The following is a 25,090-nucleotide window of genomic DNA, read 5'->3' as shown; positions in this document are numbered from 1 at the left end:
GGGTCCCACATTTGTCTTCCTTTCAGATACGCTAGAATATCCTCCCACCAGGTAGTAGCAACTACCATATCTTTTTTGGGTTTAGGGTTTTTTCAACCACTTCAAGTCTTACTTCATTTATAATGCCTAGTATAATTTAATCTATAATTTAGATCAAAACTTGTGGTCGAAACAAAATTTTTATTACTTATTTAACTTTATTTTATGTAACAAATGGTTGAAATTTTGTCTCAAACCATAAATTGCTCTCCATTGCACAACACCAAAATATAGCTCCAACCATTTAGTTTGATAAGACTTAAGAGCCATTTAGTTTGATAAGACTTAAGAGTACCATTTATGAGTGTTCAGAATTATAAATGGTGAAAAAATACTTGATGTCTCCGATTTAATACTATTGCATATGATTGCTTCTTGTGTGGTAAAGGCAATTGCCAGAGAAACTAATGCTTGGGGAAATTGCCCTACTTTCTACTGTAAAGTTTCTTGATAAGACATCAATTTGAAGGACATCCAACATAAAAAAAATATTCAAAAGATGGTTTTCTTCCACCCATCGATTGAAGCTTATGTTCATTGGCAATGCATGCTTAGTGAAAGATAATCCTGAAATAAATGATTTCAAAATCAAATATAAAATTTAAGTGTGATGCCAATAAGCAACCAATATGAACGGTTAATCGTAGTGGGTGGGTCCCACTACAACTTACGCTATAAGTGGCAGCAAAACGGTTACGTAGTCCAAAATGACTATTCCTCTATTTAGTTGAGTCTAAGCAGGACTCTAATATTGGTTTATCTATTTTTGATGAGTATAAGTAAAACCCTAAACAAAGAATTAGGGTTAAAGGAAAATATTATAAGTAGAGGGATGGAATACCAAACAGAGTACCGAAAAAAGAATATTCTCCTATGCTCTCCAATTTTTCCAAACCTCCATCACTATGGTTCGTGAGAACACAAGTCAAATAGAAGAGAAAATAAACGTAAAGAGGCAACCTCTAGTGTCTAGATCCATTGCTAACATCACTAAGGTAATGGATCTAGAACTCTTTCTTCGATGTCCTATGACACTTATAACTAGACAAACACAAGATCTTAACCTACAGACAAATTTTCATTTTTCACTTTTCATCTACATATAATACAGTACAACAAAATAATAAACTGAGACCTCACTCCATGGTACAAAATGATCAAATATTCTCTTCAAATAGTGAAGCCCATTCACGATTTATGTTGTGCAAAAATGGATGTTTGAACTGCCTGATGAGGAGCCAGAGCTTTTCCATTCACGAGAATTCGTTGCCAGAATTCAACTCGAATAGATTTGAATTCGTAGTGCTGCTATGGGGGAAAAAGAGGGGGGGGGGGGGGGGGGGGGTGAGTGGGAGGAAAGAAGAGAAAGGTATAGTTCATAAATCAGCATGAGACATGTAGGTTTTGCCACTCTATATCTGAAAATAGATGTGGTAAATTAACCTATTCAGGACACCAGAGTCCAATAGCACCTTGAATTATTTAGCAACAAATAATAGCACCTTAATCCTATCTTGCAAAATAAAACGAAAAACCATACCTTGCCCTTCCACGAGAAGTCAACAGCAGTATACCAAGGTTCCATTATTGTCAACTGATCTGCCTCTTTAATCTATGAGGGAAAGAGAAGCAGTCATTTTTTTGTGGATGCACATGAAAGGATGAAAATGACAGTAAATGCATGTCTGTTTGTCATTTGTTAGAGAATTGGACTGCTATTTCCGCCTACCAGCAAATTACATAATTCGTTAGGCTAGCACGTAATCCTTACCGCATCAACACGTAACCCATACACTGAAAGAATAAAACAAGTTTGTTCTGAATCACATACAAGATAATATCTGCAAAACAGAGCACAACAATTTAAGTAACAAAGTAGAAAGCCAATAAATTTTTGTGGAAAATGGTAGCTTGGGACATATCATACTGTCCAATGTTTCAAAGGTTTAGAGCACTGTGATGCTCAATGGGGTTTCTTTCCACACAAAAATATAACCTCACCAAATCACAGTAAATAGTGGCAATGTATAATGCAAGGGCTCTTGGAATCAAATAACAGAGAATCATATGTGCATGGTCATACGAGGAGTAGTCTTTGAGGGGACACGTACAAGGGTGCCAAGGTCTCATGCTGAATGAAGAGGACGACTTTCCCCACAACCGCTACTGCTTTGTTGTGCCCCTTCTCCAGAAGACTTATTGCTGCTTTTGCGTATGAAGAATTCACTTGAACATGGAAAATACAAACAAAGCAACTGGAGATTTATTAGGAGGGAAACGAAATATCATGTAACAGTGGTTACTGGGCTCAACCATGTATGAAGTATGCACAGAACTACAGATGTGCTGAGAAGCTTACAATCCACATCAACCAATGACGATGCAACTGATGCAACACGTTTTGCCCTGGAGTGTACCTGAGCAATGCATTATCATCAGAAACAGCTTCATATTTGATAAAGAATCTATTGGCATTTAAAGGCACATCCATCTGGATGCATGTGCTATATCCATTTTACTTGTGCAAACCAGGGCCATTGAATTACATTAAAATCTAACTCAATTGAGCGTGCAATATAAAATCCACTTCACACCATTAAACATATACTCAAATCTCCTTAGAGCAATCAGCTGTTTTATCCAACTTTTTCTCTCACTTTCTCCTCCTAATATTCTTAGCAGATAAGCAATTGAGACCAACATTTAAAACTATTATAATGTCAGATTGTTAATTTTCTCTGCACTTCTTTTCTTCTCGTCACAGATTCCTTTTGTCAAAACCTGATTCTTTCATTGAGTGCGCAATATAAATTCCATTTCACTCACCATCAAACACAGTTAAATCTCCCTAGAGCATGTAGCTTCTTTCTCCACCTCTCTCTCTCTCTCACTTTCTCTCTCCTAATACTCTAAGCAGATAAGCAATTGATACCAACATTTAAATCCATTATGATCTCATAATGTTAATTCTGTGCACCCTTCTTGAGGTCTAGTCACTGATTCCTTTTGTCAAAAACTGTATCATACTTTCCACTTAGAGATTCAAATCCATAATTATAATCTATGATCCATATATGTTTTCCTCTCCTTCCCCATAGGCATCAGAAGAGGTCAACCTAGACCAACAGATGGATATGGTATAGTCAATTGCACGCGAAGGTGTTCAAATATTCTAAGAAGCTGATCAAAACAAATAACAGAATCATTGGAAAAGCAGAGACAGATGCACAACCTTCAAGGAAGTTTCCAACTTGTCAAGAAGATTGACCATTTTTCGAACCTCATCAGTAGCATTTAGCCCAGGATCCTTTGAAGCAGCAGCTTCAAATCCACGAAGGGACCTCTCATAGTATTCAAGATATCTGTTTACCTGTAATTAACAATTTCATCAATAACTCAACCCCAAAAAAAAGAAAAAGAAATACAAATTCATCAATTTGCAGCACTGTCAAGTGGTTACAGTTTTGAATTGGTTGCATATTCTAAATAGATTCTAAAATAAAGTCAAGAAATGATTAGCAAATCTATCTATACGAGAGAATAAGAGATATTCATGAAACTGACCACACTATTATGATCTATGGCCTGATTTATGGGTTGCAAACTACCTTTCCTCTTAATTTGAACTGTGAAGAATTTGGTTATATAAGACAGACAGGTTCCAAAAAAGCCCAGTTGTCTATGTCAATGGCTAGGCGCACCTACACAACCTTTGAAGTCCATCCATTGCATAGGCTAGCCCAAGAATTTTCTTTTATATCATTAGCAGTTTATACTGACCCCCAGAGCATAAGGACAATCTAATACCAAGATTGACAAATTCGAGAGAAATTACAGCCAATCAACCAAGTGACGTATTAACATAATTAAAAGAATCTACACTAAAACTTTCTGTATGCAACAGCCATGAACCTATGAAATTCAAGTAATTGATCAAGAAGATCCACTACAAAAAAGAGTGAGATGAAAAGTCCAAGACTTACCATGGCACAGTTGAAATAAAGGTCTGGATTAGACTGCATGGTTTCATCTTTTTCCTAATACATATCATAAAGAATTAGTATATTTTGCAAACTTGCAAACCGGCTTAAGCCTTCTGTCTGTTGCTGAAATTACATCAGTAGATAAAAAATAGCTGACTGGCTGACTGAGCCATGCAAATTAATTGGAAGTTGACTGAAGATGAATCAGTTGCAAACTTACAGCATTCTGATATGCTTTCAGGGATTGCAAAAGTTTGTCATAATCCCATGCTCCCGTGACAAAAAAACTTGTGAGGCATGCATTTCCAAGATTATCTGTTGAAAGGAAAAAATGACAATAGTCAAGTGAAAAAGTAGAGACATGGAGGAAGAAAAAGGGGGGGGGGGGGGAAGATTTACAGTAGTGGGGACTCCTATATTATGTCCAAGAATATAAAATAAACTAAGCGAAGTGAAGTATTTCACCTACTTTATTTGACAATAAAGACAATAAATATACAAATCTAGACAAAGAAATGATAAAATCCTAGGAAGCAAGATGTCAAGATAACTTAAACAAAAACTCATTGCATGAAAGTTCCAAAAGAATTGGAAGATGGAAGTTATCAATCAGTACATACAGTAAATCGGATTAAACGAGATGAATAATGGAAATATGCTGCGGAAGATATGTATTATTATCAGACTAGCAATTGTTAAGAGGAGATATTGATGACCAAGCGAGCAAATCAGAATGTAGATCAATTTTGCCCTTCCTCCAGCTACCTATGTATATTTTGTTTTAAAATTAAACTACTGTTCTAACATTATTCACATAAGCATTACAACAAAAGCATGGTGGGAGGGGGCAAAGAACTAGAGTGGGCCAACTTCAATGCAGAGGGCTGATTCAGCAATTTTAACCTTTCGACAAGCATGTTGCTTCATTGATTGGCTATGAACTGTATATCCAACCATCTATTGAACTTTCCTCCTTTTATTCTCAACCGTGCAAATGTTATGCAGCTGAAATGTTGGGTAACAAAGAAATAAAAAAGAAATAACACTAAGAAGGGAAAATTGAAAAGACAAGTATCAAAAACTGGCTTCAATAGGAGATAAGTTCAGAAAGAGTTGTTTAAGTGGTTTGCACATGTTCATGGAAGGACAATGAATGCATTATTAAGACCTAAGGGCGATATGGTGCATATGATGCATATAAACATAGTTATATAACATTTATAATATTACATATAGTCATCAATACATGCCTCTAGGGGGTCTTGTCGTCTAAGCCTCCACTTGCATGCCTTGGATTGCCTAGCCACCTTGGCAACTATGATTACTAGAGGTGCACATAAACAATATGGTCACATAGTTGAGGTAACAAGTATGCTGCAATCTTTGGAGGAAAAAAGGAGGACCATGAAGAGTAAGTCTTCCGCAAAAAAAGAGGAGATAACCCCTGATAACATATTATATAGATGCAGGAAAATATTATTCTGTTACAAAATGATGAAAAACATAGAGTAGGAGTTTTTAGATAAACACAACAATCCCAAAATTTATGAATGAATCATTTATACGATAAATTTTGTAGGTCAACGGTAGGTATAACAATGGGAAGGAAAGGATACAAGGAGAGAAATTTGCAGCTAAGAACCTGAAACTATAAGAATGCTTAAATTGTGTCCTGGACACTTATTCTGCCGCCTTCTCCTCCCCAACCCCCATTCCAAACACACACAACCCCCAGGTGCGGTGTTCAAAGATCTGAAGAGAAGACAGGCTTTTAAACCCAGGTAAAGTTTCAGAGAGAAAGAATTCAGTTTTTAATTTGAACCAACAAAAACAAGATAGCACCATCAGAATTCGTGGGCTACAGATCCTTACACCAAGAATACCCATCCTTGACATCCAAAGAAATAGCTTCCTTTGCATGTTGAATGCTTTTTTCAACAATTTGAGCTGGATTGTCAGCGCCTGAAAAGCAGGAGAAAAAAACAAAGAGTTCAGCCCCAAGAAAGAAGAAATGGGCATAACTTACGTACCACTGTAAAAAATAAAGAGAATGTGGAAGCAGATTCCTTCTTCTGGAACAAGGTTAGGCACCAGAATAAGTAAGGGAAGGGGTTAGTTTATTTAACACATATAATTAAGTGTTCTACTAAAGCACAAGCACAATACACAAAAATGGATTCTAAGAATAACATATTGTACTCCAAATGATCATTTCTATATCAAATGGAATTCAAATTGGATAATGGATACGACGGCAGTTTTAAGAACACAAACTATGCTGCTAACAAACTTGAGGCCTGTCAACTCAGTTCAATATGCAGGAAAAGCATTAAGAGAAATATTCACAAAAAGGTTTCTTGCCTTGGGCCAATCTTCGCTCAAGCATTGATAATTGACAAAGTACTTTCTTGTTTGGAGCCTGCAAAAACACAGAAAGTAAGGATTTACAAGGAATTGGCTATAAAGTTAATTTATATATTCTCCAGTACTAACTGAAAACAATATACTTGGACGAAGAGATTCAAAAAATCAAAATTACCTTGTTCAGTGCCAGAGATAAGCAGTTCTTTGCAGAAAGAAGATCCCCCTTCTTCCAAATGCAGTTGCTTAAGCACACCAAAGCATCTGAAAGTGATGGTTTCAACTTAACCTAGAATACGAAATTGTTACTTTGCGAACAAAAAATTCCCTTAGTGGTAACCTAGGAGGAAAAAGCTTTATACTACTTACAGCTTTTGACAGATGGTCTTCTGCTTCTTTCCTATAATCAGGAAATACATCCAATATCTTTCCTCTTAAAAACTCATAAGTTGCACGCTGTGTGGGTGATTTCCTTTCTTCTGCACAAGAACATAGTTGTTACAGATAGGTAAATAAATAAGCAAATTGATAGGTGTAAATATGAAACAGTCAACAATAATATTGGCTTCCAAGTTATATTCACCAAAAAAAGTAACAAAGTCTTTAGAAAACCCTAAAAAGTAACAGAATGATTTATATAGCTAGTAATGCAAGATAAACAGCTGTAGTGAAGCACATTAAAGAAAATATAATAATTTAAATATTCTATATTCAAAAGACTAGATGGAAGGACAAAAACCCTAAGCAGTTGGACAACTTCAAACTTTTATACAAGGGGTAGAAGTGTTAGAAATGCAGTGGATAAAGCAGATATGTGGTGGTCATATCCATCAAGCTTCTGTTGGAGAAAGAGGTTCTAAAAATAATAAGTTCTGAAGCACTTCAAGTAGGAATGGATGAATGTAGTAAGTACAATTTTGAGAACATACGGATGGAATAGCGCTAGTTTTAGTCAAAGAGATAAGATTATTAGAGATGGTTAGTTGAATAGAAACTATGAAGCAACAAAGGTGTACATGGAGGATATGGTTTTGGAGAGATGAATGAGCAGGGGATCTCAGTTTCAGATATTGTTGTGGCTTAAGCATTGGTGAAAATTGATGAGGGAAGATTCTACAAAAAGTTTATTTTAAGCATTCAACCATAAATAGAGAAGGTAATATTGAGGATGATGTTTCACAGAGAATTAAAGAATGATAGATGAAGTGGAGAGGTTCACTTGGAATGTTGTGTGCTTGATGCAGTCTTTCAAAACTCAAAAGGTAAATTACATAAGAGAGCTATCCCACCGGTATGTATGTATCGTGTAATATGTTGAGCAGTAACGAACATCATATAGATAAATTCAGTATAGCAGAAATGAACAAACAAACTAAGAAGCATAAAGTAGGAAATGATCACATTAGAGCTGATTTGGGGAATGGCATTTCAACATTCATTGGTGGCCTGTTGATGCTTCAATGTAAACGAGTGGTTTGATTCAAATCGAAGGTACTAAAAGAACCTAGAAGACCTAAATTGACTTTAGGAGAAGTGTTGAAAAGATATGCATAGGTCAAGCTTTATATCAAGTATAACCTCATACAAAGCGAATTGGAGGGCAAGGATCCAATTAGCCAAACCATTATACTGGGTAACGCAGAGATTTTGTTATGTTGTTAATGAATTTCAAACGTTGAATGACCTCCATGTCAATGTGTTGCAATGGTCAAATTTGAGAGCATCAGAGTTTTGATCATACAAGTTTGAAGCAGGACAAGGAGACCATACTAAGAGAGAATTTCCAAGCATCAATACATAAGGCAAAGCAGTACAATGTATATACATATATCATTAGGACTTTCTGTTATCAGTTCGTATGACTCATTCCAGAAAGTAAATCCTAAGCAATTTCTTATTCTCCTACAACCGAGGTAGACCGAAATTACTAGCAAAATGAACAAACAGTGAATCTGTAGTTGAAGTAAAGCTACTGGTTCCAAGTCCTAAGCTAAAATTACTAGAATCCAGTCCGTAGCAGATAAATATTGAGAGAAATATGATGTGCTTCCAATTGTAGATTACCAAAGGGAATCATGTCGAGAAGTTCGAGAGCAAGATCTGCTTCTGTCTGCAACTTTGAGATTTTCTCTTCAGGATCGGCGGGGAAGTAGGTGTCACGAAGATTATAGAGATCTTCAACAAGCTTCGCCGCTTTGACCATTAAATCTTGATCTACGCTTTCTCTCTGCTTGCTCATTTCACTAAGGAATTCGATCTTCACAGCACTAAACAGTCAAAGATTGTTTGATTCTTTAATTTTCAGAACAGCTTCACAATTTCACGGTCTCATCGTCTCCCTGTGTGGTTACCCTCTGAAGTCTCTGGTTCCAAACGACCCGTGGTTTGAAAACCTGGAACCGGAATCCGGTTCGACCCTAGCCGATTCCGGCCATACTCATACTGCCAACTCGGTTTAGAAAAGCTTAAACAATCCAAAACCAATCCGAATCACCTCCTTGTCAGGGAAGAACGATGTCCTCTGCCTCCACTACGCACTAGGGGTGTAATGGATAATAGAAATTTGCTTCCGAATTCGTATGTGTATCCCTTTAGAGGTATTCGAAACCATCCGGTTAATAGTAGGATGCCGATATGGTAAGACCTTTGGTACTAATAATATTATCCAATTATGTCACATACCTTGATATTTGTGAATATTTTTCTAAATTTTCTATTGATATAAATACCAAAATTCTTTAATTCTTACATTTCAAATTTAACTCCCACTAATAAAATGGTGAAAATGTCAACAAGTAATCCAAAACTTGTATTAAATTTGCATTAGTTATCCATTTAAAATAATATATTTAATAAGATAATTATCCTATTATTACCCGAATTCGACTGAATCTGTTTGAAAATTGATGAGATGTTATCCAAATTTGTTCGAATATAATAGGATGTGGATATGGTATGACCACTATCCAATCCGAATCTGATCCGTTTACACCCATACTACATTTCCTTGGACTGCTATTTTGTATGCTCCTATGACCCCCGCTTGATCTCAAGTGGACGCCATACTACTTCGTGGTATAAAAGTTTCAAGGGAGATCAATGTTCTCCCTGATGGGGAAGTGGTCTAGAGTCTAGACTCTCCAAAGCTAGAGTCTGGGTAATATCAAATAACACAGAAGGTTAGTTTTGAAACCTTACGACACTTTTTCTTGTTGTGAAATATATAGTATTTTTTGAAAACTACGAAATTCCATGTGCACATGCATATGTAGAGGGTGTAAAAAAAATATGAGAATTTAATCTAAAAAATAAAAATAAAAAATGAGAGGAGGTGAGTAATATATCTCATACATATATACCTTGGTAATTAATTAATTTTCAAGTCTACATACAGAATTACCAAATATTTTGTCTATATAATTCATAGAGTTCCATCATCTGGTAAAATTTGTCAAAATTAAGTTAGGCCAAATTTCAACCAGATAATTTATCTCAAATCATGCTCATAACCATTAGTTATAAGATTGTTGGATATATCATAAAGGTAAATAACATTTTGAACTATGATATGAAGTAGTAAATAAATAAAAATAAAAATAAAATAAAGTAAACACAAAGAAATATTTAAATCTTTTATATTTATTAAAATATTAAACACATGAGGCGTTTTAAAAGTATTTCATTTTTTTTAGTGAGATGATTTCAATACATTAAGATAAAAATAGTAAGCCACAATAAATTCATGCTTATCCCCGCAACATCCAAGTCAACATGTTTTACATTTTTTGCACCAAATTAAGCCGAACTATCCTCCACCTCTTCTTTGTCTACGATTTTCTAGACCCACCTAGCTTCTTGTTCTTGCCTCCATCTGGCCTAATACGTCCTCGAATCTTTGTCGCCAACAACCAACGGTGTGCCTCCACTTTTAAGGGATCTACGACTACTGACACTATAGAAAAAAAATTTCTTGGTGCTTGCATCTCACACATTTGAATAGAGCGTAACCTTCGCAGATAGACTCCAAACCCAAAGATCCCTGGTTCATATTGATGAAGTCATATCTGCTACTAGGATGTAACCTCCAAGCTCTCTCTTTTGTCTTGTAGAAATCTTAAGGAATATGGAAATTATTGTTATTAGGCATAGATAGTTCTCTTTTATATTCTCTGACTCTTAGCTTAGATCACCCTCTCTACCTCTTGTTTGTTTCCCATCAAGGTGCTTATAAAAAGACTTCATGGGAAATCCAAATGAGAGAATTTCATGGGAAGATAGATAGGAACATATCAAGAAGCATTTTCTTGAAACGGTTGAAGGAGGATTTTCTCTCATTTAATTTATCAAGTTCTTTCTCGAGTTTGGAGTGATCTGGTGGACGCCTGAAGTTCTGCCATTTCATTTCAGTTCTTTCTCGAATTTGGAACGGTGGGTAGCCCCCATTCTCCCACGTCGCAGTTTTTTTTCCCATGGAGAGCAGAAGCAATTCTTCTAGGGAATCTGGTCATCTTTGTCTTGACGAGGTATATTTCTGAGCTACTTAGGAGACTCTTAATTGTTATGTATTTACTGCTAAATTCTTCTTTCTGTTTATGGTTTTAACAGCCAGAGAAAAATTCTTGATGATATGTATTTTACTGGTAAATTCTTCTTTTTGTTTATGGTTTTAATAGACACAGGAAGAGAGAAAAATTCTTGATTCTTTAGAAATAAAAGAACACCTGAACCCATTTATAATCTTCTATGCATGTATACTTGAAAGGGGAAAACCATACAGATTTGTTTGCATTACTCAGTCACATATCAGATGGCCTAGCAGCAGCTATCTTCTTCTTCACTCAATATTTTTTATCTAGTGCCAGAGAGAAACTCGGAAAAGCTCAAGGAGATAAATCCATAGCTCTCTAGCTTCTTGAAATGAACAAAACCAATGAAACCCAGATTCGAACTCCTAATATGTATGACTATCTGCAAACTCTGTCACATACCAGATGGCCTAGCAGGAGCTATCTTCTTCTTCCCTCAATATTTTTCATCTTGTGCCAGAGAGAAACTTGGAAAAGCTCAAGGAGATAAATCCACAGTTCTCTAGCTTTCTTGAAATGAACAAAACCAATGAAACCCAGATTCGAACTCCTAATATATATGACTATCAAACTCTATTTACACTTGCACAGCCATTGTTGCTCTTCAATTTCAAAAGAAATTTCATGGCAGTCCCACTAAGTGATTCCCACCACCCAAATATTCAAAGAACTATTCTTGTCAAGGCTTCCTCATGAAGGACAAATATTAAGTTTGTAAGTTTTCAAAGGCATTAATCCTGGCTTGATATTCTCTAGATTAACAAGTTGTATATTCTGTTTTGTAGAGAGTGGGATTGCATCTTCCCAGAGCTATAATTGACGATGTCATCGCAGATATGCTCGATGTCAGACTCTTCAGTTCTTCTAAGCCTTTCGCCGGTGCTGATTTGAGTTATTCTATTGGACCCAATAGGTTTCAGGTGGTGAAACACACAATGGAAGCTGTAGAACTCAAACTCCTAAATGCTAAACTTGGTTCTTTGATGCCCGAATTTCTATTCTACTTCGGTCTTTACTTCACCAATGATTGCAACCTTCTCTTCAAATCCTTCCCTGCCAACAAGCGATTTTTTGCAGCAGGCATGCCTGGTTCAGTTTATGGCCGCTTACTTCCCAAGGCCTCTCTTTATTTTGTGCATTCTTCGTATGCCCTAAATTTTCTGTCTAGAGTTCCAAAAGAGCTTGCAGATGAGACAGGTTTTGCATTGAGTAAGGGAAGGATACAACATACACATTCCCAAACAGAAGCGAAAAAGGCTTATTCAGATCAATATGCAGAGGACATGAAGTCATTCTTGGAGGCTAGGGACCAAGAGATTATGCCTGGAGGCTTGATGGCCCTTCTTATTCAAAGTCTTCCAGATGAGAGCTGCGCTTACCAATCAAGGCTTATCACTCTCTCTGAACTCTTGGAGTCTAGCCTCAAGGAAATGATCGAGATGGTAAGCAATCTATCCTTAGCCAAGGAAGTTCTCTAGGTACCTAATAACCTAAACATGATCAATGTGCATATCCTGATTGGTGCCAAAGAGCTTTACATACATTTGTCATTTGGTATGGTTTTGATTCATTCTAATACCTGCAACAGGTTTTCTGCATTAACTGAATGTGATTTTCTCCTCTTACTGAAGGGGTTGTGCAGTGAAGTTCAAGTGGATTCCTTCAATGTGCCTATCTACCATCCATCTAAAGAAGAGTTAGAGAGATTGATTGAGGAGAATGGGTCTTTCAGCATTGAGAAAATGGAATTATTGGAACGTTCAACAAATCACTTAATCGAAGTAGAAAGATATATCACCTTGGAGCTGCGACGTTTTTGGGAGGAACTCATCAAACGACACTTTGGAAGTCAAATCATAGCCCCATTGTTCAATCAATATGATAGAAGAGTTGCTGAATCTTGCATTCCTTCAGACCTAGACGGCAAGGCAATTGGTGAATTGTTCATCCTTCTAAAGCGAAAAGATTGACCAAGCAGAAGGCTCAGAGATACAATGGTTGACGATGGAAAATGATTTCATCCATAATATGGTGATTCAAGACTTCTAACCTGCTCCATCTTTCATCTTTCCTCACTATTCAAATTTGTAAGATGTGCTTCCAACGTCTCTTACACTAGTGCCACACTAACATTCCCATGTAAATTGTAAGTTGCAACCGATACACAAATAATGAATGATGGGCATTCAAGATCCCCCTTCAGGTTTTCTTCTGTTTCATGATTGATTTCGTTTCAGCTCAGTCCTTGCATTTTAACATACTTAGTGAAACACTAGTAACATGGTAGTTTCTTGGGTTGACTCCAAAAAGAGCCTGTCGTGATGGTTGTTTATGATTTGAACACTACGAAATTTTAAGGAGTTTGACCACAACATCCTAAGTTTCCCTTGCCTTAACTCCAAACCAGACACAGCCCTGAAAATTATGTATCTTTTTCTATGCATCTTCAGAGAATGAAAGAATCTTTGTAAGCTTACAATACATAAAATTAAACTATATAAAAATCCAACTGCGAGCAAAAACAGCTATACGATTGTTTTTCCCCTTCAACAAATAAAACTTCGAGCACACACCTACATTAATGTCATTCAGAAGGTACAAAACATGTCTAAAACATCTATACACAGCATTATTAACGATGTGGCAGCACAGCATGTACATATGAGCTTGAGAGTTCAGGTAGGTGGCCATAACAGCTATGGAGATTGGCAAAACAAGGAATGGAGAATATAATAACACAGAAAACAATCGAATCAAATGCCAAATTCTACATTATTGGCGCTTGTAGTATCCACTTTGATGGGGAGGATAAGTAGGTGGAACGGTGTAAGGAGCTGGAGGATGTGTCCCGGGATGCTGCGATTGGGCATTGTAGTATGGTCCTCGCCAACCAGGATAAGCAGGTTGCCCGTAATCAGCAGGTTGCTGCTGAGGCTGGGGAGGGTAAGGACCACCAGCAGCTGGAAGATGGTAAGGTGGTGGAGGGCCTGGTGGCATTTGCTGCTGCGGAGAGGAATAGGGCAGATGCGGCTGACCATATCCAGCTGCTGGAGGCTGCTCTTCTGAACGGTAGTAAGGGGTCTGGGGATGGGAAGGATGTGGGGAGCTCTGAGGATCCGGCTGCTGGGGTGCTGAACGGTAGTTACTGCTATACCCACTGGCACCCCTGTCCCGGAAGTTGAGACCTGCCATTTGCCTCTGGACATCTTCACTCATTTCTCGGCATTGGATGTTTCTTGTCATTATGAAATCACTACACTGCTGCTTTACATTGGTGATGGCATCCTGATCAGTAAACAAAAAGAGCACCATCAATTCACCATGGTTTACCAAATGACCAAATTGTCAAGTTTCAAGCTCGCAAAACAAAAAAATATTAACTCTCGCTACTGTCTCAAATACATCATCAACACCCTCCACGCCAAAGCATCAGCGACTCAAACAATTCCCATCTATTAAGCAAATAATCAGTAACAGAACTCATTACTTGCTTAAAGTCAAGGGAATTAATGAATTCACCATGCCAGAAGTTAAGAAAATTAGTTCCAATGCATTAAAGCTTGGATCCACCATTCACAAAGCCACCAGTTTCCTCGCAAAAATTTCAGCATGTCAAATTTCAGACTTTGATTCATAGAAATTTCAAGGCAAGGAAATGCAAGAAAATCCACAGAGGCACATCAAAATCAGACAACTTAAACCTCCATAATCAAATTTGCAAAATCAAAATGCAAAAAGTTGGACACTCCAAGCAGTGGTATTTTGCAGAAAACAAAGCCATCCATATCCTTTCAATTAGAATAAAACACAGGGACATCCTAGCAAATTATCACCTCTGATAAAAGAAATAATTATATCATGAAAATTTATCAACAGGTACCTTTAAAAATCATGTTACAGGAATTAGTCAAATTAGTCAAATTTTCTACCACTCACACACAGAGACAACCACACACACACACACACACACACACACACACACACACACAAAAAAGGTCATTGACTAATAACCAGACCTCTCTTCCGGAGTGACAGTAACCTTCCTGTTACAGGTAAGGTAATGGATATCCAAGAACTAAATATAGCAAGGAACAAAGCAAGATACAGACAACAATTTCTTACCTGGAGAGTGACATAGAACTTCAATCCCTCATTAATGTTCTCCTTGATTTCTCGGTACTTTGCTATGGCAGCTGATATCTGTTTATAGCACTTCTCACGAGATGCTGAAACAGAGATTCTACAGAAATTAGTTATATGTAGAAGACAAACTTCTAGATTTGAATCAAAATATCAAGTGAGGTCACAGGAAAACCAAAAACTTGAACTCCATGAAATGAAGAACTTTTTCATTGACAACCAAATTGTTCTTTAAGAGGAAAAAGCATTGATACAAACGAGATAAGCTGGGCTCAGTACACCTGGAAACTACTCCTAACAAAACCTAGAAAAACCCTGGGTAATTGACAAACAGGAAGCAAAGCCACACCCTTTCCTATAAACATGAGAAAGGCTAAAAATGAAAAATTTTAGCTTTACTGTTATACTTGGCATAGAACATGGGGGAAGGATTCTTATTGCCAGTTTTATTTACAATATCACCCCAGGATCAGAATCGTATCAGTCAGGAACTGGACCATGTCGGCCGACCTGATACCGGTTCCTTGAACCATGACCACATTTATTTATATTAATACTAAATGCAGGGCATGGTGAATGGGTTTCCTTATCTCAGTTATATCTGTACTTTGTGTTTAACAAGAGGCTAGTTAGTAAAAGGGCTCACTGAAAAGTCCATTTATTTTCTTGCCAAAAAAGAAGAGTCCATCTATTTGCTTTGTGTACAAAAGGGGAAAAGTGTAGTCATGGGCATAGATGTCCATCCAAAATGATACTACTTCTTCAGCCCCACCTATTTCACTGAGTCAGAGAATCTCTCTCTCTCACACACTTTTGATTTACAGAGAATTTTGAAGGAAAAAAAAATATGAAGAAGAATAAAAGAGATTACTTCATTTAGAGCACATTCAAGACATCCTATATTTGCAATGTGGCAAAGGTTATTGGCTCAAAACTGTGAAGACTGGATGAGAAGAAACAACATATGCAAACCTTTCGGCAGCCATCTCAACTTCCAACAACCAACAACCCCAGTGCGAAGACTGGATGAGAAGGAATAACAGATTGACCCCTTTTGGCAGCCCTCTCAACTTCCAACAACCCCCCCCCCTCTCTTTTTTTCTCCAAACCCCTCAGAAGAAAAGAACTTCTGGTCCCTTAGACGGAACAAATATTCCCCGTCTTAGAGCATTCGTCTAACATTCAAGTCTATAGAAACAAGCCATCATCAGTGTCCCCTAGAAAAGGGGAAAAAAATCTATTTGAAATAAATTAAAAAATATATATAATAAAATAATAAAAAAGGCACAGGGAAAAGGGAAGTATGTTCTGTATATACAAACATACATAAAATGAACATTCAATAATGAGAAATTTTTTGCTTCTCTACTAAAAATTGTTTTTGGAAAAATAATTATTTCCATGAGATTTTTCTAACAGTAAATGTTACCTTTGTAGTCTTCAAGATTAAAAACGGCAGCAAAATCATCACTTTGAGCCTGGAAATGAAGATAACAAAACCATATTGGTAATTTTAGATCAATCAGAAATTTTAACCATAAATATTGGTTCAAAGAACTCTTGAGGGGTAGAAAGATTAAGTTATGCAATTGAAAAATAAAGTAGCACACTTCATCATTAACAGTACTGAAAAACATTACTCAATACTCGCAATGGCCAAATTAAAAAGAATCTAAGATCTACGCATTAACATGATCTACCAAAAACAAAGGAAGAAGAACTAAAAAAAACATGAACTACCACCAGAAAGTTGATGGCTGAACTCAAGATGAAATATTTTCCATAATGAACATAAGATTCACCTGATATCTCATACATTTCTCCCAATATAATCACTACAGAAAAGTTCTAACTAATTAACAAAATGGTGCAAATACAAACTCAACCACTTACAAGAGAGCAGAAATTTTTAAATACCAAGATCAGGAAATAACTTGACCTGGATCTGCATCAATAACTGTTCTTGGGCCTCAATATTCTGAGCAATTTCCACACAAATATGATCATATTTTGCAATCTCCTTCCTGAATAGGTCCTCATATGAGCCAGTAGATGTCATCAATTTGGGCAGGATCTCATCCTGCAATGAAATGCAACAAAAAAAAAAAAATAACGACAGATAATAGAGTAGTCACCAGGGACGTAATCAATAGAACAAGAAGCTAATAAGCCCCATTTTCCTTTTAAGAAGAGGAGAAGCATAAAACCAGCAAACCACAAACCCAGAGAATGAATAAACTTGTCCAATGTTTACATAATGAATAGCAACTCTCCAAATCAGCTTTGCTTCAAAGAAAGATTTTGAGCTAATTTTCAGTAAGAAGTTATGGATATGGTCCTCCATTCTTCAGCTCAAAGAAAGACAGAAAGGTTTCACTGCATAGAAAATGACCCATGGACTATGTCTCCACCATGCCACAGGATACCAGGTTACCAACCACAGTGGTATTTCACAAAGGGGAAACTGGCATAAACTAAAAAGCATAAAGTTTTAAACTACTTTGAAACCTTGGAAATAAAAATTAAAAAGAGAGAGAGAGACTCAGATCCAGGTGCCAGCAAATAGGTAAGTCCATATTTTTTTCAGTGAGCTAGTATCACCATGGACTTATCTTCCGGATGAGATTAATTTAATGTATTCAAATACAAGGATGATAATATTGATTTGTCCACCACTACTTCACAGTAAAAGTTATACTTTATCCAGCTTTTTTGTTCCAAGCGAATGAGAATTTGTCACTAAAAATATCAAATCAATCTCAAACAAACATTTCTTAGTCAAAGTGATGGCAGGAAATAAGGACAGCTCAGATACTAATGTTTAGAAAGTTCAGGGGATCAGTGGCCGGATGATGATGCAGAAGATTCAGAAAGAGCACAGCATATTAAATATGGCTTCCCCACCATGCAAGTCTGATGAGGTTTAACTGCAACTCTCAGCAAAACAAAGCATTGAAACACTGGTTGACTGACAGAGAAGTAAAGCGAACAACTCCCCTGATTCCAAATGCTAACCAGTTTACTTAGGTTTGATATCCAGCTCAACCCAGTCTCTCACCAACAATTTCTCTTGTGTATATTTAACCCATGCTCATTCTCAATTCCAGAGCTAAAATGAACCAGGATAGCTTACAAGGAGCTAACTGAGCTCAGACTAGTCTTTCTAAGCAATAGTTACAATATAACCAAAATGGTTAGAACTGCATCTTTACACATTAGACTACAAACAAATGATTGAACATGAGCAAACATACAAGATAGGTGTTGTGGTTAGAGTTTCCAGATGGTAACAAAACAATATGTACTCAAAAAGTGGCACGTGTATTTTCAAGTAAAAATGGCCATCCAGAAGATGGAAAATATAACATAATATCAATCACAATTCAAACCCACCTTCCTTTTCATCTCTTTAAGCATGTCTTCAAGACCAGCCCTTTGTGCACCCAGGGTCTCCAATTGCCTCTGCAGAGAATAAACAGATCAGCAGAAAACCCAAAAGTAGTTCAAGCTGTGAGTGCAATTAAGCTGACTCCAATAGAAAAGGTCCACAAAAATTATATCAGTAGATCTCTGATCATTTTCTGGCTTTGCATAGATGTTTCTTCTGCAGAAAGAAAAACTGAAAAATAAAAAGCATAAAGAGGGAAAAGAAGAAGGGATAAGACAAGGTGAAAGATGGGTTTTTCACTATGAACAGGAAGAGCATATAAAACAACACACTTCTAGCCTTTTAGGTCTTGCTGGATAAGTATTATTTGGGTTCGGTACAATTGAAATGAACACAATGTAATGCATCTGTGGTCTTTTACTCTTCCAGGCTGTTAACTATCACTACTTCCTACCTCGATCTTGTTTCCTGAATCACATAGACCATAAATACACGTCTGCATTGACGTGTTCACAAGACAATTTCAACAAAGACAAATATAACCTTATGTATAGACCAAAAAGCAGGAAGATGCAACAGCTAGCAGGGAGGAGTTACATCCCAAGAAATACCTTAACAGAGTTATGTTGACATAAATGCTAAACAAAAGACGTAAATACTCTTGAGTTTATGAATAGCTTACCACCTTGCGAGTTGATTATCGAGGACATCAACATGCATGCCAGTTCACAACAAATCTATGAACAAGCACGCTGGCATCTTAAACAAACAAATAAAAGACAGAAACCAATTTCCTCAAATCCAACAAAACCATATTAGAATCTTCTTTTCGTGGGTGGGTGTGTGTGTGGAGGAGGGGAGAGGCAGGTTAGGAAATTGAGGTTGATGAAAAGTCCATAGGTACCCATAAGAACATGCCTCAAAACCAGCCCAGTAAGGTTGTGCGAGCGGCTGCTGTGAAAGGCACTAGACAAATTTATGCTGGTTCAATGGAGAATCAGATACGGCAGCCAAACTCCAGATAGATGCAAAAATGAAGAAGAATTTACCAAAAGAACTGTTCACAATGGACAGCATCACAGGCAATATTTGCCTTGTTTAGGGATGCTTTATTTTGTGAATCCATCAACTCGAGAATAATTCTATCCTGATGCAGCTATAGTTTAGATCCTATTTTTCATTTTTGGAAGTAATATTTTATTTCATTGCAATAGAATCTGAGGCAGTTTCAAATTTCAGTTTCGTTACTATTTTAGGAGCTTCTATTTTAATTTTATAGGGAGTTTCTGTTTAGTTTCCTTAGCTTTTGATAAGTAGTTTCTATTTGTTTTTATACCTTTATTTCTCATAAAGCTTTAGCCAAGCTATAAGTGGGTCATTTATATTGCAAGAGAAACGGAGACTTTGGAGATAGCTGTAGGTGAGAGACCCAGGGTTCAAATATCCAATCCCCCCACCCTCTTTCTTCTCCTGCTTATCCTCTTACGTTAATGGAAATTTGTCATTTAATCTGTATTCACTATTAATCTGATACTGGTTGCAACCACTCTCCCACTGGACTTTTCCCACTCAAGGTTGACTTTTCGTGCTAGACATATTATAGTCTTCATTCATCAACATATTCATTCTGTGAAGTGAAGTACTGGAAGAACCATAGTTAGTTCAAAGAATGGAAGGCAACAAAACATGTCAAATACTCAAAAGAGGCCGTTAAAACAATTAATTTGAATCTCGATGTAAAGTGGGTGCATAATATGATCCAGAATAATCAACAATATAAAATATAAGGTTAAAAAATAAAGGAGGTAAAATCTTAAAACAGACCTCTCACTATGAGCAAGAATTATATAACAATTCAAGTTGTACAGTCTTAAAGATCAAATTACCAAGCTCTGCTTCAGGGATCCCACAATGGCGTCTTCAGTGGCATCCAAAGACATTATTGGCCTTGCCAAAGTTGGAAGGGCAGATTCTATCTGATGCAGTAAAGAAGTCCAAATAAGATGGGTTAGGAATTCCCAAAATTCCAAAGATATATATTTCACCAAAATGAATCTGAATTTACAGCATGGTTTATTCTTAAAGCTAGATCAACAAGATCAGGTATAGCCATAAAGCCTGTCTAGTTTTTTTTGAAAATTTCAATTATGAATAATCAAAAATGAAATAATAGAAGCACTCCAATTATGGGTTTGTTAGATCAAAGAAAGTGAAGCCTTTGTAGCTTTCTTTCTTTTTCTTTTCTGTTTCTTTTCTTCACTTCACCTGTTTAGTACTGAACCATCATAGGAAATGACATAATGGGGAAAATATAATTATGACAAACCATTAGTCAATTGCCATTGGAGGACAGGCCCTTACACAACAGTAAGGTTGCTCAGTTGCTCTATTGCAACTTGAGGGTCACAGTTCGAACAAGGAAACAACTTCTTAACAAAAAGTGGGATCAATGCTTCATATATATGCCCCTTGACAGAAGGCTCAAAAATCTTACCATTTGGGAGACTTTGATCGACATGAAGACTCATGTGAATAGGCCTCGACATTCATCTTGCTAATGAAGTTTAAACCCAATACAAATATGCAGCAGGGGCAGAATGGTTCAAAACTACAAGCATATCATCACCTCTAATAGGTAATAATATGCACTAAAAAGTGTTAGTGGCAGAGTCCAACTTTTCACTACTTTGGACAAATTATGACTTATACAACACACTCATTTTTCATGAAATTTGACGAATGAGAAAGGTACTAGATCCTCTAAATGTAACTAGGGTTGGGCCCCAATATTTGAGCTCAAAATTCAGACCCAACGAAGCCAATCCAAAGCTGGCCTAATCCCCCTCAAGGTTATTTTGGTCATTTTTCAGCCCTTTGAGGGCTCAATATGGGCCTAGATTGAACCCCCTCAATCCAAGGGTTATGGATCTAATTTTATTTATTTTTATTTAGGTTAGTAGATTTTAAGTTATGAAGAGTCCAAGTCCATTATAAGTTAGTTAGTTGTGGATAAGATAAGATTCATTATCTTTTAGGAGTTTGTTTTGATTAAGAGTTGCCTTTATTAATAGAGTCTCATTTAAAGAGTCCTTGTAATGAGGTGGGAACCTAATCTATAAAGGAACCCCACCTAGAGTCCAAGTCTTAATTAATAAAAGTCCAAGTCAAGTTGGGTTGGTGGTTTGTCCCAGTCACTTTGAAGAGTCTTCCTCTCATCAAGTTGTGCCACCTCGTTACCCATCCTAGTGTAACCAAAGTTGCACACCATATGCTCCCATCTTCTTTCTACTTAGCTCAAAAACTTATGATCCCAAGTTGGTCTCCATAACTCCAACTTGACCTTAATCCTTGCTTGCCTCATCCACCAAAACAATATCATATTAAAAGAAGAAAAAAATGAAACATAAACCAAGGAACCTCATCATGATTACCTACGGTTAAATCATTCAAGATAAGTGCAAAGATAAAGGCTTAAGGCTGATCCTTAATGTAACCCAGCTGTAGTTGGGAATTCACTACCTTGGATCTCTTCCCACACTTATCACCGAACTTCATATGAATTTTACAAAGCAAGGTATACCATAGGCTTTGCATCCATTTTCATTTCGGTGGCTTGAAAAACTGAGAAAATACCAAGATCTCAGCAAAAGCTCGAACTATGGTTGGGTACTGCTAGAAGGTCCAGTCAAGTTCAGTTTAGCCAAATTCATTATCTTACCAGGGCTTTAGAGCTCAAAATTGATCGATTTAATTCAACGTCTATATTATCCTTTTCACATGGTTTTGACATGCAAAAACCACTCTCACTGATCCAAACTAGAATTACAAATTAGGACACAGAAGGAGGGTATACATGTAATGTTAATTAAATAGTTAATCAAATTATGGACTTCAAACTGGATAAGCAAGACTCATGAGCATGACCCTCATAGTCATGTGCTAGGCATAAGATAGGTTCTTCTGCTAGAATAGATTCCATAACAAAATTTAAATGAAATTGTCTGCTATCATCTGCCTGTCATCTAAAAAATTCCATTCACCCAAGATAACATTCTAGGAAATGAATGACAATCATTCTACTTTAAGGAAAAGGTATATGCATTAACAGTATTATGGTGTTGGAAATTTGAAAAACCACATGAAAAGACATCACTGCAATGCTCAGAATAAGGATCAAAACATTCAGTATTAAGTCAACAAAACATACCGGCCGTCGGTCAAGGATTGACATCAGGGCTGAATGATCCCTCACAGCACGTTCAATCCGTGAATCACTTTCTGCAGCTTGCTTAAGGTTTGCAGCAAATCTGTTCAGGCGGTCCTGCAAGTTCTTTGTCAGTGTGCTGGATTGAGGTCGGGTCCATCGTGTCCCGAACTGACTACGGAATTGAGCATCTTCCGCTGCTTCCTTCTGCAACATCTCTTCAGTCTGCACCAGCAATTCATGGTTAACCCTTCTCAAATCCCTAAGTTGTTGCAACTCGGCTTCCAAACCAGCTGGTCCCCCACTGATCTGAACAGCCTCAACATCTTCTTTAAGATCCACTGGTAGAGTACTATTTCCTTCCAACGCAAGAATAGATTCAGGTAGGTCCATTTCCTTCAGCCTCACTCGAGCTATCTCACTCCCTTGTTGCAATTTCTCAGCTTGAGTCCGAATGATGTCATCAACCATTTCAGTGTATCTTGATAGTGCCTTCGCACTGCTGTCAGGAACTAGACTTGCAAACAACTTTTCTTTGCTTGCGTCCAAGACATCAGCCATTGGTGTGGACTTGACCAGTGAAACAACCGGAAGAGGCGATAAAGTATTGGCTCCAGGAACCCTCATTAGATAAACTCGATCATTTTCCTTCACAGCCCTCTCAAGATTGCGATTAATATCAGCTTCTAAACGATTAACTGCTTCTATAAGTTGAGCTGCAACTCCTTTCGTAGATTTCTTTGCATCAGCTAGTGCACTAATTCCACTCTTCAACCGTGCAATTTCCTCACCAATCTCTTCTTTCTCATGCAATTCCAAAGCATAACGATAGCAAGCTTCAGCATAGAAGTGGGCAACCTTCAGCTGCACATGTGATAGCCAAGTACGGTCGAAATGCTGGTTCAAAGGAGCAACATTTAAAGCTGCAAAAGCTTCCTCGTAGAATATCCCAACCTGCATTCACTCCTCATACAGCCAACACATATCAAGGAAAAGATAGAGACTAAGAATAAGAATTACATGGAACTTTCAAAGGTGAGCTCTTTTTGGATTATTTAATTGAATCACTAATCTTGAGGATCTCTATTTCGATCCGATTCAACAGTTCATATTCATTTTTCTTTTTCCTAGTTGAATTGCAATTATGCCCAAATTTTGAGTCCTGACTCACCTGCCTAGAAATCTTGGCGCAAAGACCAGGTGATTTGCCTTCCAAGGTAACTTTTTCAAAGACGCACTCCTGCGCTTGAGCAAGCATAAGCCTTTCAAGCATTCCAGCGCACTCAGCAGAGATATCTAGCGTTGACTGACCAATTGAAGCTTTCATTGACGCGTTATCCCTAAGAAATGCAAACGCCCCAGCCGATGCCATAAAGGAGTGAGAAGCCTGAATTCGACCACTTGCAGTAGATCGATCAGCAGCAAGAGCGATTTGACTGTGAACAGCGCCAAGATTGAAGAGTACAGCTGCCTTCTCCAAATGGATGTTCTGCTGCGATGCCTTGTTTTTATTCTTGAAAGCGTCAAACCAGGTGAAATTTATGGTATTTATGTGTTCTTTATCAGGAGAAATTGGGAAACGAGACTCCATAACACATAAAGCCTTGTAGTATTTCTGAAGAAGATCACGGCGAACGTCGAGTGAATCGGCGGTGCGTTCGAGATCAGACCTCATATGCTTGACAGTTTGGAGATCATCTTCGAGGTTCTGAGCTTCGCGTTCGGAGTAGTTGATAGCAATGAATTGGCGTAGAGGACGATAGATCTCAACAGAGTTGGTTTTCTTCTCGTGGATCGCCAGCATCAGGCTCGGCGCCGCTGACGAAGACGCCGGAGCGGCCATTGTTGGAGTCTCGAAACGAACAGAAGAGTTAAGATTAGAACAGTGAGACGGATAGCTTTGTCAATAAGAAAACAAAATTGAAACAGATTTCGTCGAATACAGGAATCATCTTATGGGAAACCAATTCTTCCCGTAATTTTAAAGGATATTACATATACACCCCTGAATTTGTATCAAATTATGTCTACTATTCTTAGCCTTAGAGAGTAAAAATTATAAAGAAAATTTTGAAAATAATTGTCAACTCTCAAATATTGTGATAATTTTTCTGCTCAACTAATATTTTACCGTGAACTCCTACCAACAAATATTCTACCATGAACTAATGAAATATCAAGGATAATTTGGATACTTCATGCTAGACTTAGTTGGACAAAAAAATATAAATCACATAATTTAAGATTTAATAATTATTTTCAAAAACATAATCTATTTGAGTAAAATATTTTTTTAAATATCATATTGAATTTTTTTTAAAATTTGACAAATGGAAATAAAATGTAATTTCATACTTACATTAGAATCAAAGTATTATTAAAAAATAAG

General features: G+C 37.0%; 3 protein-coding genes across 10 annotated transcripts; 1 reads left to right on the top strand and 2 right to left on the bottom strand.

Annotated features, from left to right (window-relative positions):
• Nucleotides 1-396: 396 nt before the first annotated feature.
• Nucleotides 397-8,750, bottom strand: LOC149001135 (uncharacterized). 8 transcript variants are annotated; one of them, XM_089140239.1, is made up of 13 exons: nt 8,448-8,750; nt 6,753-6,859; nt 6,562-6,672; nt 6,384-6,441; nt 5,895-5,984; nt 4,243-4,337; nt 4,023-4,076; nt 3,272-3,409; nt 2,399-2,456; nt 2,151-2,265; nt 1,811-1,880; nt 1,580-1,651; nt 397-1,347 (listed from the first exon to the last, which is right to left on the bottom strand). In XM_089140239.1, the coding sequence occupies exons 1-13, from the start codon at nt 8,620-8,622 to the stop codon at nt 1,228-1,230; spliced, it is 1,263 nt and encodes a 420-aa protein (XP_088996365.1). In that variant the 5' UTR covers nt 8,623-8,750; the 3' UTR covers nt 397-1,227. The 8 variants fall into 8 exon arrangements, 6 of the variants coding, with proteins under 6 accessions (XP_088996365.1, XP_088996362.1, XP_088996363.1 ...); XM_089140236.1 differs by having other exon boundaries at nt 399-1,347; nt 6,753-6,862; nt 8,448-8,749; XM_089140237.1 differs by having other exon boundaries at nt 401-1,344; nt 6,753-6,862; nt 8,448-8,748.
• Nucleotides 8,751-10,852: 2,102 nt separating this feature from the next.
• LOC149001134 (S-adenosyl-L-methionine-dependent methyltransferases superfamily protein) lies at nt 10,853-13,156 on the top strand. The gene is made up of 3 exons (XM_089139268.1): nt 10,853-10,906; nt 11,755-12,411; nt 12,601-13,156. Exons 1-3 carry the CDS (start codon nt 10,853-10,855, stop codon nt 12,937-12,939), a joined length of 1,050 nt encoding a protein of 349 aa, XP_088995394.1. The 3' UTR covers nt 12,940-13,156.
• Nucleotides 13,157-13,385: 229 nt separating this feature from the next.
• On the bottom strand, nt 13,386-24,630 carry LOC149001133 (Endosomal targeting BRO1-like domain-containing protein). The gene is made up of 8 exons (XM_089139577.1): nt 23,873-24,630; nt 22,705-23,655; nt 20,384-20,473; nt 18,503-18,571; nt 17,049-17,189; nt 16,539-16,587; nt 15,092-15,195; nt 13,386-14,254 (listed from the first exon to the last, which is right to left on the bottom strand). The coding sequence occupies exons 1-8, from the start codon at nt 24,542-24,544 to the stop codon at nt 13,742-13,744; spliced, it is 2,589 nt and encodes an 862-aa protein (XP_088995703.1). The 5' UTR covers nt 24,545-24,630; the 3' UTR covers nt 13,386-13,741.
• Nucleotides 24,631-25,090: the final 460 nt, after the last annotated feature.

This window comes from Hakea prostrata, chromosome 11, assembly GCF_041222555.1.
Source record: "Hakea prostrata isolate BN-2017 chromosome 11, UWA_Hpros_2, whole genome shotgun sequence".
Lineage (NCBI taxonomy): Eukaryota > Viridiplantae > Streptophyta > Magnoliopsida > Proteales > Proteaceae > Hakea > Hakea prostrata.
The sequence above is the reverse complement of the archived record's forward strand: the minus strand, read 5'-3'. Positions and strand labels throughout refer to the sequence as shown.

What these genes read in the sequence shown, in the direction of transcription:
- LOC149001133 (XM_089139577.1), bottom strand. Translation starts at nt 24,544, where the DNA reads ATGGCCGCTCCGGCGTCTTCGTCAGCGGCGCCGAGCCTGATGCTGGCG. An exon ending in GCGCCAAGATTTCTAGGCAG is followed by an intron (nt 23,656 to 23,872) that starts GTGAGTCAGGAC and finishes GAGTGAATGCAG; the next exon opens with GTTGGGATATTCTACGAGGA. An exon ending in TTAAAGAGATGAAAAGGAAG is followed by an intron (nt 17,190 to 18,502) that starts GTGGGTTTGAAT and finishes ATTTCATTGCAG; the next exon opens with GATGAGATCCTGCCCAAATT.
- LOC149001134 (XM_089139268.1), top strand. Translation starts at nt 10,853, where the DNA reads ATGGAGAGCAGAAGCAATTCTTCTAGGGAATCTGGTCATCTTTGTCTT. An exon ending in GTCATCTTTGTCTTGACGAG is followed by an intron (nt 10,907 to 11,754) that starts GTATATTTCTGA and finishes TCTGTTTTGTAG; the next exon opens with AGAGTGGGATTGCATCTTCC. An exon ending in TCAAGGAAATGATCGAGATG is followed by an intron (nt 12,412 to 12,600) that starts GTAAGCAATCTA and finishes CTCTTACTGAAG; the next exon opens with GGGTTGTGCAGTGAAGTTCA.
- LOC149001135 (XM_089140236.1), bottom strand. Translation starts at nt 8,622, where the DNA reads ATGAGCAAGCAGAGAGAAAGCGTAGATCAAGATTTAATGGTCAAAGCG. An exon ending in AAGACCATCTGTCAAAAGCT is followed by an intron (nt 6,673 to 6,752) that starts GTAAGTAGTATA and finishes TTCGTATTCTAG; the next exon opens with GTTAAGTTGAAACCATCACT. An exon ending in AGTTGGAAACTTCCTTGAAG is followed by an intron (nt 2,457 to 3,271) that starts GTTGTGCATCTG and finishes TGCATTGCTCAG; the next exon opens with GTACACTCCAGGGCAAAACG.